Source organism: Rhea americana, unplaced genomic scaffold (assembly GCF_003343005.1).
Source record: "Rhea americana isolate MKP2758 unplaced genomic scaffold, rheAme1 scaffold_90, whole genome shotgun sequence".
In the NCBI taxonomy this organism is placed as follows: Eukaryota; Metazoa; Chordata; class Aves; order Rheiformes; family Rheidae; genus Rhea; species Rhea americana.
Genome location: NW_028187089.1, coordinates 693602 through 705687, shown reverse-complemented (window position 1 = coordinate 705687; position 12086 = coordinate 693602). Strand labels below are relative to the sequence as shown.

General features: G+C 43.3%; 1 protein-coding gene across 2 annotated transcripts in view; it reads right to left on the bottom strand.

The window, feature by feature from the left end:
* LOC146584659 (ligand of Numb protein X 2-like) overlaps positions 1-12063 on the bottom strand; it is a 28430-nt gene extending 16367 nt beyond the window's left edge. Inside the window, exons 1-2 of one of the 2 annotated variants that reach the window (XM_085324269.1) lie at positions 12053-12063; positions 1737-2198 (exon numbers count right to left, since the gene is read on the bottom strand). In XM_085324269.1, the coding sequence (XP_085180395.1) occupies positions 1737-2125 (389 nt within the window). In that variant the 5' untranslated portion in view covers positions 2126-2198; positions 12053-12063. Of the gene's footprint in view, positions 1-1736; positions 2199-11130; positions 11164-12052 lie in introns of those variants that run through there. The other variant, XM_085324268.1, reaches the window with a different exon arrangement.
* Positions 12064-12086: the final 23 nt, after the last annotated feature.

Here is a 12086-nt window from a genome sequence, read left to right as displayed (position 1 = left end):
TTCTGCTTTATTCYTGATATTTTTTTTTCCAAGCATTAACATGGCCCTAAAACTTAGGGACAAGAGCTGATCAATCCACTTGTGAACATCCCTCTTATAAATGTGGAGAAATAAGTTATTCTTGCAAAGAACAGAGAAAAATCCTTCAAGGAAGCAAGTTCCTAGATTGCTTCTTATTCCCTCAAGCCTCCTCCTATCAGTTAATTTCACATAAAACTAAAAAACAAGACAATCCTGCCACCCAAGTCCCATTGTGGTTTCTACCTAGGCTCAGTAGGCTCAGGTGAAACTTGCTTTGTAGAGCACCCCCTCCCCAAGGGGGTGCAAAGACCCATGAAAGGTATAAGAGAAGGACACAGTTTCCAGCGAGGTCTGAAGTGTAAACATTTCAGGGTGCCTCCCTCTTCTGTGTTTGACTTCCACGTCAGAGGGATTAGCAAGCGACAGAAAAAATTATGGATGCCAGGGTAGATCCACAGCGGGGAAGAGGAAGGCCTCTGYCCCCGTCACTTCTTTAGCACGTCCCTTTGGCACAGGGGACGGCGCCAGCAACGCAGCAGAGGAGCAACTGCAAGGCTGGCCAGCCCTSTCCCTGTAGACTAATGCTTGGCAACAGGAAAGCTGTACAGCTAGCTAAAGAAAAAGGAGATTATAAGCACTCACAGACTAGGAGGAAGGAGTACCTAAGTGTTTTCCCTCTTCAAGAGGCTCCACGGCTCTAACATGAACTCTCAGCTTGTGGGTACTGAAGGCAAGCAGGACTCAAAAGGATACACGCTTGTCTGGAACTGCAAAAACATCCTAACCATAACTTACCTGCACACTAGCTGACTTTTTTTTTAAATATGGTTTTCCCACAAGAAGCTACAACACAACTGAAGGGAAACAAGGCTACTGCATTCCTCATTACACAYCAACAAAATACACTGGCAAAGCAGCACTGCTTCTGCTCGCAGTACTGCAGCTTGCACTTAGCTCCCTTTCCAGCAATCATTAACGAGGAACAAATGTTCTTCAAGTGCCAGGGCAAGAGCTGTCACCTGCATTTCTTTTAAAGCTACAAAGTTCGGCCTGCCACTAGCAAAATCAGCAGTGGAAGCACCAAAACACATCTCTGCTGCAAAATGCAAGTTTGGGGGGGGGGGGTCTCTCTTCCTCCACAGAAGGAAAAAAATACATATTTTTTTCAGTTGCTTCTTTTTCTCAGTGAAAGAAAGAGGGAATATAATGGAATTTTAAGTAGGTGATTCAGCAACTGCATAATGTGCAGCTTGGAGGGACTTACATTATTTGGATCAAAGACTCACGTATTGCACATCTTAATTGGACCAATTAAACTGGCAACACTGCATGATCCCTTGCCTCCAGAGTGTTGACTTAGTGCCTGTCTTTCTTCTCTGGGCAAGTGAAACGAGGAATAAGCATGTTTATAAYAACTTTCAAAGATTCAGGCGCCCCAGATCAGGACACACACATTTACATACATTTGATAGGTTTTGAATCCATGAACAACTTGCAGCCAAGTAGGGAAGCACTTCCTTAGCACACTCGAGCTACACGTACGTGCACACAAATTATGTTGTCTTCACCCACCCACCTTTCTGGCCTCACCCTCTGGTGCCCCATTTCGCCCCAGTTTAACAGCGCTCTTGCGAATGGATCTTTCTGTTCAAACGCAAAACAGACACGGACAGCATTAAACATGGAGTAGGAATATTACGGAAATGGCTAGGCACCTGTTCTGCAGGTGAGCTTCTAGTTCGCACCGCTGCATCGTCTGCTGACAGTCTGCCTTGAAAGGACAGAGGACAACCAGCTTATCCAACAGGTTTCGCACTAGGAGGCTGGACTTGTGGCACTGCTGGAAAGAGAGTTTTTTGCGATCCATCGGACAGAAGTTGTACTCCTGCATGAAGTTCTCGAGGCACTTGAAACAGTACGTGTGTCCACAGGGGGTGTCCATAGGTTGCAGCAGAGGCTGAAGGCAGATATGGCAGATGAGTTCRTCGTCCACATCGTCTTGGAAGTTATAGAGATGATTGTCAGGCAAGAGGTGGAACTGGCCACAGTCGCTGCAGAGTTCGCTGGTGTGGGACGCGGGTTCTCCTGCTACAGGGTCAGCCATGGTACCAGCATCAGATGCTCCTGGGCCAGCAGGAAGGAAGTCTGTCACGCAGTTGCTGTCGGACAGAGTTCCTCTAATGAGAAGAGAAAGAGATTTCCAGCTGTCACGTCTAAATCTAGTCAATTTAATATTAAACTGTATTCCTACCTTAAGCTCCCCCCCCAGCATCTTCACCCCCACCAACCTATCTTAGAGCTCTTCCTTCCAGCACAACCCTATGAATGATCAACCCAGGCAACAGCTAATTCCAGGTCCTCATTCAGCAAAATGTTCAAGCACGCGGGTAAACTGAAGCCTAAATTTCTTTACATGCAACAGTGACTCTGACTAGATAAAACCCTGCCAAACATACAAACTAGAAAAACTGAAACAAAAGTTGTATGTTCTTGAAAGAGAACAACCCAGAGGAGAGGAGGAAGGGATGGGGGAGAGAAAATAACCAAGACGGTCATTTTTCAGACTGACAGTTTTCCTACATAGCTTTCCAGATGATACGGAATTTTACTCATTTTAAAAATATGTATGGTGAGTTATCTGCCTGGGGACTTCTGGTTGTCTGCATTTTTGTTTTGTTTTGTGTTTTGAGTGAGGGGAAAGAGGAAAAAAAAAAAGAGGAAGAAGTTTTTAAAAGGAAACTTAAAAAAAATCTAAACCACATTTCCTTCCTCTTAAGCCCACTCCCTCTGAAAAAGAAAACATTTAATTTTAACAAAGACTGCATTGTTCCCAACTCATCCATGCATAAGTTCACTCACTGAAGCAAATTTCCTATGGAAGGACTAAAGCCTTCTAAGAACAAAGGAGATGCAAAAAACAGTCTGTGTCATAGTTTGTTGTAATGTAACACAGGCTTGAATTTCAGCAGATTTTTTTCAGTTAGCGAAAGTAAGATAAGGCACAAGCTAAATTCTTTGCATTTACCTCTATACTGATTTTAATTCAAGTGTCTCCAGCCCCATCCAATTTGAATCTTGCCTCTTATAATCAAATATAAAACTCACCTGAGCTTGCTAGCAGATGACTTTGCAAGCACAGGCAGTACCATAGGAAGGGAAAAAAAAAAATCTTCTAACATGAAAAAACTGCAAAATGAAATGGAAAGTGTTGGAGAGATGACATGGAAGACGCCTGAAAACAACAGCTCTGTCTGGAACAGGTAAAAGCCCGAACAAGAGCGAACGCTGGTCTGCGCCGGTGCCTGGCATACAGCAGCAATTYTGGAGGAGGGCAGGCCAGAACAGTAAGATAGTGAGAATGTCAAGAAAAAATTAGTCATGGGTTTCTAACAAAAAAAATAAATACATCATTCCACTTCAATTAATTGTCAAGCGTAAGTCAGCTATTTAATTAAAGGGATAACGTATCACCCAAAGAAATAAAAAAGCCATTTTATGGGTGGGTTTTTGTTTGTTTTTTTTTAAACCTAGACATAGAAACTTTTCACTTCAAAAGAGTAAAACGTTATTGTCCAGGTTCCAGGTGGGTCCAGGGCACGAGCTGTTTGCTTCTCCGCCCTCTTGCTACGGTGCCACAAAGGCATCTTCCCCTTGAGGAAGGCACTCACACGGGACGGACAGCCCTCGGTCTCCCACGTGGATCTATTCTTTAACTCCTCTTCACTGACTCAGCGCTCCCCAAAAGAGAAAGCCGTCAGAAGCATATTTCAGGGTGAAAAAGTGCCAACAGCACACAAGCAAATAAAGCAGATGCTTCTGCGCCCTGCTGTCAAAAAAATAATAATAAAAAAAAATCACTGTTCTTTGGTACCTACCTCTACCTGGAGCCGACTCCAACATCTCTGTATCTTAAAAAACATCRCTCTTTGATCTTAAATTATCTTATGAGCTAAAAGGCACCATTTCGACATTAGGCAGTGACTTAACAGCACTTACCAATTCTAATCAATGAGCTCAGTGCCAGCACCTGAAGAAACGCCAGGCTTTCAAGGCAAACCCTACCAATAACAAACACTTGAGCTTTGGGTCAGAGTGTTGGCATAAGATTTTGGTAGGAGATTAAACAAACGCAGATTCTCAGCGAAAACAAACCCTACGGTAATTTTGATGATAAACTATTTTAATACAGGGCTTTTCCCATATATTTACTAAGCTCGTTTCCCGCTCTGCGCTTAAAGGTTRTAAGACGCGAACCCCGCTTAAGTCATTTCAGGGCTAGAGGAAGACGAAAACACCTCCGCGGTCTCTCCTCTTGCCCGCGGCTCCGCGCGGCCCCGCTTGCTCAGCTCGGCGCCTCCGAGAGCAAGGCGCGAAGCGCTGCCCCAGGAGCGCCCGAACGCCCCTCGCTCCGCCGCGGCCGCGCTTCCGGCAGCGAGGGCGCCGGGGGAGCCAGCCCCGGGCGGGCGGGCGACGACAGGCCGCCGGCGGCAGGCTCCGACAGGCCTGCCCGCCGCTCCGTGACTCAGGCAGCCGCGCCGCGAGAGGAGACCCGCGGACGCCTTCTCCGCGTGCCAGCAGACGGATTTGAAGCGGCCAGAAGGCGCGCCGCGTCGACGCAACCGGCACGCCTGCCACCTTGCCAAAAGAGCAATGCCACCTTACGTTGCTCTTCTCGTTACGCAGTCCCCCCCCCTTCCTGCTTCCTTCCTTAAAAGCAATGCTGCTTTTAAAGCCCCTCGTACGAATTCCCTACTTTTGCCTTTCTCCGCAGTACTCAGATCTCTCCCTAGGACTCACTCTTACCCCAAAACACCGATTGCAACACAGGGTGCAGCAGCTTCTGCACAACACGCGTAGTACGAGGAAGTCACAAAATAAGGCTCCAGCTTGGTCCCGAGTTACTGCACACTGACTATATACAAACGTAAAAGCTTGACATATATATGCATGTATATATAYATAAACGTTGCTGCCATAACAGACTCTGCTGTTTATAAAGTATAACACAACGCACGCCTCTGGAGTGGGAATTATTTAGGAAGCAACAATCTAGTCCTATATTCCTCAGCAAAGAAGCGAGCAGAAAACTCTTTGGATTCCCCAGTTCCTTCCCCCGGGCCACACAGGATAAAGATTTCTTAAGCATCATCTTCATTGTATGAAATTACTTATTTAATTTTTTTTCCCCAAACAGGATTTTTTTGTACTGTAATACTGAATCTAAGAACAGTTTCGTTTTGTTTTTTTTTCGTGTCTTTTTTAGAAAGGAAGACTTATCAGGTTGTCTAATCTACTTCCCCACCAAAGCAAGACTACTCCTGACAACATTAGCACATTGCCTATTCTTGTTTTAGCTCGGCTAGGGCACAGGGCCCCAGATACATACCCCCTGCACACATCCACAAGGCAGTTAATAGCACTTAGTAGGGAGCCTGCCAACAGCTACACAAAAATGAACCACTCGGCTCCATTTTGGGTGGGTAAATTCAATCCAGAACACGTCTCCAATGCATCCCTGAACTTGTAAACAGAACCGATGACTTATTTCTATGGCTAAGCTGTTTAAAAAAATAAAATAAATCAAAGCAAATCAAAGGCAGGGGTGAATAGTCTAAGAAAGCTTTCTAATGTCATGCTTCCACTTGCAGCAAAATGACTAAAGAGGTGCCGTGGCTGTAATACCCGATTACCACAAGAACAACATCGCTGCTTCCAGTCTTATCATTTGAAGTCTCAGTGTTTCCAAATCTAACTCCCACTCCTTGATTTTAAAGCACATAACACAGCCTTAATTTAGTTTGGAGAACAGGGAAAATTCAGTCCAGGCCTGTCTATTCATACAGCCACAATATTTGATAAAAGTTGCTTTCAGTCATAAAAATATTTATCTTGATATCTCTTTGAGGTACGCTATTCCCATTTAAAGACTGAGAACTGACATCAAGGGAGACTAAAACATAGCTCCACAGAGGTATCAGCTCATTGGACTTAGGTACGTAAATATGATTACGAATTTGACCCTAAGCAACTTAGCTAAGACCAGAAAAAAAAAAAAAAAAAAAAAAAAAAAAAAAACTCTGCAAGCCCAAAATGATATCAAAAAAGAAGGAAAAAAAAAATCAAGACTGTTTCTATTAACTGATTTACAAAACCACAAGTACGTTAAGTGAACCAGAGCACATCCCGTATTGCAAAATGGTGAAACGAGCAGTCAGTCTACAGGAAGGCAAGGACACAAAACACAAGGGTAAGATCTCTCCCAACAGATCCGGTCAGGACAGCTTGAAAAATACCTCCTAACGCTTTAGTTTAAAAAGAGTTGTCGAATAACTAGTTCTTAAAAGTTATTTATAACATGGGAAATAAAAGGGAGTTTACGTTCTTCACCTTTAGGTTAAAGCTTACGTATTAATGTGGATAGATGATACTGAAAACCCCAACGTAAAAGTTGGCTTTGAGGCTCCTAATGACCTGCTGCGTATGCCCCACATATACTGCTACGCAATAGCTTACTGCAATAATTATGCCAGTTATATTTACGAGTACATTTCCCTGAGAGACTGGAAATGCTGCATTCCACTAAAGGCCAAAGCAATTAATCAAATTTCTTTCGGGTGGACAGAAAGCCCAAATATGCTGGATCGATTAAGATGACCGAGGGTGCGCACCAAGGCGGCACAAACCCAGGACACCTATCTGCTTCCACAAAAACAGCAAGCTCCAGATGGACCCCAACAAACTCAGTGCTCTAAAAAGGAACTGTAAGAAAAAGTGTGATAATTTTTGCAAAACTTGCTTCAAATAGCTTTCACTGAAAGAGTCAGGCGTTTCATAGAATGGCTTTTTTTGGAGGGCAGGAGGGATATATATTGCAAAAGTATTCTGTAACAGGTTTTTTGCCAAATTTCAGCTTCGCTCTGAGTGAGCGCCTCACACGCAGGAGGAAGTTTTACATGAGCCACAGTAACGTTCTGCTTGAACACTTCTGCTGTGCTGCTACGCTATTTTACAACCAGGAATAAGTTGTGCTTAGTTTACAGCAGTGGCACAGAAAATAACATCGAAACATCAGAGATTTTTTGTAAGCTGTATTTAAAGTAGGACGACTTTTAGCAGAACTGCAGCACCAAACCCAAGACAGTTTTAGATGGTGACACAGTTCAGCATTCTCTTGCCTTTCCTTCTTATTTTCTGATATTACTAAAGATTAGGTCATCAATATGAAAATACAAAGCCAAAGCTTCAGTAAACTGCAAGTTTGTACAGCTAAATAAGAAGAAACCCTTTCAATTATTAACCTCGCCTTCAAGTCTCGAGCTTCTCTAATAACCCACCTCCGAGCAGGTAACTGCTCTGCACATCTCCAAACACTTCAGTTGAGAAGCTAAAGCAGACCTATATTCAACTGAAAGCAAGACYGCCAGTTAAAAAGCTGTTACCCTCYCAATCATTTTTACCCATTCTTTATTYGTAAATTTGAAAATAAGTTTTATTCTAAATCCCTTTTATTTGCGTGCTTCTCAGATGACTTTGCATACAACCAGCTCAAACTCCTTCTGGGCACGTATCTGTTTTCTYTACCACAATAACAGAAAACCAATTGTATTTTCATGAATTATAATCAGATGCATTATCATGTTAGACTAGAAAAGACTTATTATTCCAGGAAACACTATGCTGGGAGATGTGCTAAAAGACTTGTTTGACCATAGCAAGACTATGCCAAGGAGTTTTCTCCGGAGTGACTTTTGCAGTATCAGTTCCCCAGTATAGTACTTGGGTTTGTGTTTCTAATATAATACACTKCACGAGCAGTTGCTTAAAACTGTTTTGTTAGTCTTTTTGACAGCAGTGGGACTACACCAATATAATTTCAACAATTAACCCCAGTTCATTCTACAGAGCAGGAGATTCTGGTGTTATCATTTAATTAATATTCCCTCCCCYATTTATTAAGGAATTCAGTAGTAGTTTAAAAAAGTTTTTCCACCTTTGTTTGTCTTCCAAGTAGTTTAAACAGTCGTTATGTTAATTTATTGGTGTGCAAAATTAAGTGTCAGCAAGCAGAAAGGAAGACACTCGCTGCAGAAGAAGCTGCTTTATTGTATTTCTTCACATTTCATCATCTGTTAGATGCTTTTCCTACACTCATGATSCTTTCTACACCCTTTCCTTCCATGCAAACATGCAAGCCACTTGCTTTATGCTCAGGGRAACACAAAGCTTATGCAGATTCTTCTGTTTTACCACTTAGATCAATTTGCATCTCTGCAGAATTTGACCCAAAAGACTCCTATGGAAGTTTCTACACTGGCAGAATATACAGATTTTTTTTGCATGTTTATTGGAGGGAATAGAAAAAAATAATGATCTCTCTCTCTCTCTCTCTCTCTCTCTCTAGGAAATTAAATATCTCTACCTCTACCATTCCCCCACCCACACTTTGAATTCAGCAGCAATCTGCAATCCTATCCCTAAAAATCAGTTTGATGCTTGTGGATGAGGTTGTCTAGTGACAAAGAAAGAAGGAATCCAATGCTATAATTTAAGGATAAAGGATTTACTCTCTAATTAATAACCAAAACTTCCCTTGAAATTAAAAGGAAAAGCCCCAAACCAAACCAAAGAGAGACACRATGTTAAAATTTCAGGCTTCATTTAAATAGTAGGTAAAACACTTGCTTTCCAAGAGCTGGTTTTGCTTCTGAGGACAGAAGGTAAAGATCAGGTCTACTGGCTATCTATGAATACCAGATGTTCTTACTACATCATTGTCCATGCGTCTACCCACAAATTCCTCATTAATAATAATAATAAAATAGCAACACAGTTTACAGAATCTAGGTATAAGCCTCCATAACTGTCCAACAGCTATAGCTCTTACCATAGCAGTAGCCTGACAATTTTACCTAAGCAGCATGAAAGCAGAGTTTTGTTCCTGATAGTGAAGTATTTCCTATCAACATAGTGATGGTTAGAGATGTTAACATCACAAGCTGGATCAGGACTCTGTTGCAGGAGAAAGCACTATATAACTTTTAGTTACCCTCACCAAGTCAAATTTTGGTCTCAGTTACACTAACATTTTTATGGGACTCTGCCCTAAAGAGTTTGGCACAAGCTCTGACAGCATCCTTTTATATCAGTAGGCATTTGAAATCCAAACTTTGCAAAGCAAAGCAAATTATCAGGTGACAAATACGCAGCATAGCTAAGAGYTACCGTTCCTCTCAGCTCCTTTAGTCCTGGCTCATTTTTGCAACAGTGCCAGATGACTCTAGCCCGTGCTTTACGCCATCCACAACTGGGAGTATTGCTCGGCTCCGCACACAAAACCCACAGCTTCCTTTCACAGGGTTAGAGGGCATTTTAACAAAACCAGTGCAAAGTGCTTTCTAGCCCGGGCTTGTTCCAACTAAAAAAGTTGAATTAAGAAATAATTAAGTCTGTAATTCCCCTTACATCTCACCAAATCAGGGGAAAGGGGAAAGAAACCAACAAGATTTAAAAAACAAAAACAAAAACCATACACACAAACTCCCTGCACGGCGTGTGCTCCAGCTGCAGTTCCTCAAGGTGGTGCGCAGCGACGTTTGAAGCTTGCTTGAACTCCCGCCGGCGCCTGTGGGCAAGCCGAACTGCTGCTACACCCAGCAGCTTCGCGGCCTTCACCACGGCTGGCAGCTTGTAACCGAATAAACACTAGAGTAGAAGTAAAAAAGATCCCTGGATTAAGGATTGGCCTCCCGTAAGGTTGACAGAGGGGCACCACGGCTCATCTTTAAGAGACTGGAGACATACTCTGCCATTTAGGACCTTTGCATTATAGGTGCACAAACTTAAGTAAGGTTGCACATGTAATTTAAAATGAAATTTGCCTTTTTATCACACAGGTTCACTTGGTGTATTTTGTTGGCTTTAGACTTGAAGCGAACAAGCTCACAAACTGGAGGGGAAAACAAAAGCAAGACTATGACTATTTGGTTTTTCAAATCTTATCCTGATCTAGAGCTGTGTCCATCTTCACCTCCCAGAAGCAGGTCTTTGATAATCATTGTTATCTTACCCTATTGTGCACACATTTACAGTATGAGTAAATTGATATTTATATTTCCCTTTGATCCAAGAAGAATTGAAAAAAAATAAGAAAGAAAGAAAGAAAGAACAAACCTGCATGACCTCTCACTAGTTAAAAGGGCTGGAAATACAGCCCTGGGGACCAAAGTCCTTCCCCTATCCACGGATCAAGGCAGCAACCACATTCCTCCTTAATCACTAGCGAACAAGTCACAGAGAGACCTTGAGTCGGGGTACACGCAGGAGCTGGAAGCCAACCTCCTTTCTCCTTTCATTTTGGAGCCTGTTGAGATGACTAGTAAAGGAGCCAAGCAGCCAGGCATTGATCTCACGGGGGAAGTTTTTTTATTATTATTATTTTGCCAGAAGTACAAAAGGCTCAGAAGACCCATTACGTTTCTTTTTTACATATCCTACTTGAAACAATCACACAGCATTTTTCCCCCCACTACCAATAGAGAGGGTTCAATATTAGAAGCAAATATTCTCAGATCTAAAGATCCCGGCAGCAGGGATTGGGTTTGGAGGAGGGACCCTATTTCTCCCATCTCCATTTAGAGAACTGTAGTAGTTCCTACTAGAGAGAGGACTTCATCTGTTATTTATGATTTAAAGGTGGGAGGCTAATATGTCCAAGAACTTTACAAACAAGGCTGCTCATGATTTATTGCACTTTCAACAACTACAAAATATCCGATGCCACAAAGGAGCCCCATAAAAACTCAAAAGAGCTGTTCAAGTCTTATCTTGATCCTTTTTTAATTCACATACAACAAGCTCCGAAAGGAGAAGTCTGCTGCAGCTGTTTACAAAATGCGTACGGCCCAGGCAAAGACTAGACGAAGCCGGACAACACTACTTAAAAAAAAAAAACAAAACAAAACAAAACAAAAACACTAATCCATTCCAGGATTTCCCTTCCACAGATGGTCCCAAATAAGGTACAATATAGTCTCCAAACAAACTTTGCCTGGAGACCCCTTAAACTCAGAGGAGCAGCATGCAGCATGCACACATAAAACCAGCTGTTACCTGGAAGCTGCTGATTTGCTCTCCAGATTCCTCCAGTTTTATCCTCCTTCCCAGCTTTCAGCTGCAGATGTTTTTTCCCAGACCAGTGTAGTAATTACTACTCCTTGTGTTCATCTAACCAACCCCCTCCCTGAACACTTCAGACATTTCCTGAGCCAATTTCTCAACTATTTGTCATTCGCTTTATTCAGAAGTTTGCCAGATAYTTGCATATTTTTAAACTCAATTCATGCCAAAAAAAAAAATGCTATGCCAGTTTGTCTAGAGCAACATTTTGCATGTTATAAATCAGGGAAGACAAACTGATGAGGGGACTGTCAAATTAATTCCGAACAACTGCATGGAAAGCGCCACYAAAAGAAGCCGAGAAGGAAAAGCCAAACAAGGGGGTTTTGTAATAAATCAGCAAAACATCCTCAGGCCTGCGAGTAAGCCAGCAGCTGCGCCTGCTCCGGCGATRCGCACACAGTCAGGATGAAACCAGGCGGCTTGATCTCCAACGTGAAACCGATGCTGCAGTTTCAACAGAAAATCCRGAATACACGGGGACGCACAAGGAACCTCACAGCAGGGGATGGTTCGTGCACTACAGATATTTTTATTTTGGCCACCTACCATTTAGCCCAGGACTCTACAGTTTCATAAGCACGCAGAAATTCAGCTGCTAACTAGAGGGACGCAGACAGCTAACTGGGTTTACAGAAGCCGTCACCGCAGTTCCCAGCCGAAGTTGCCGCATGCTCCGTCCAGCTGGCACTGCTGTTCTCCGGAATAACCCTCAGCCCGTTTCACCAGCACCTCCGGATCTCACGCTGTCCTTCAGGCAGGAGGAGGTGACCTGCGGCCCTGCGGCCCTGCCCGAAGCTCCCGCTCACCCCGCGGCCCGGACGGCGCCGGCCGCGGAGCCGCACGCTGCGCTCACCTCGGCCCGAGGCGAGGACACGGCCCGGCCCGGC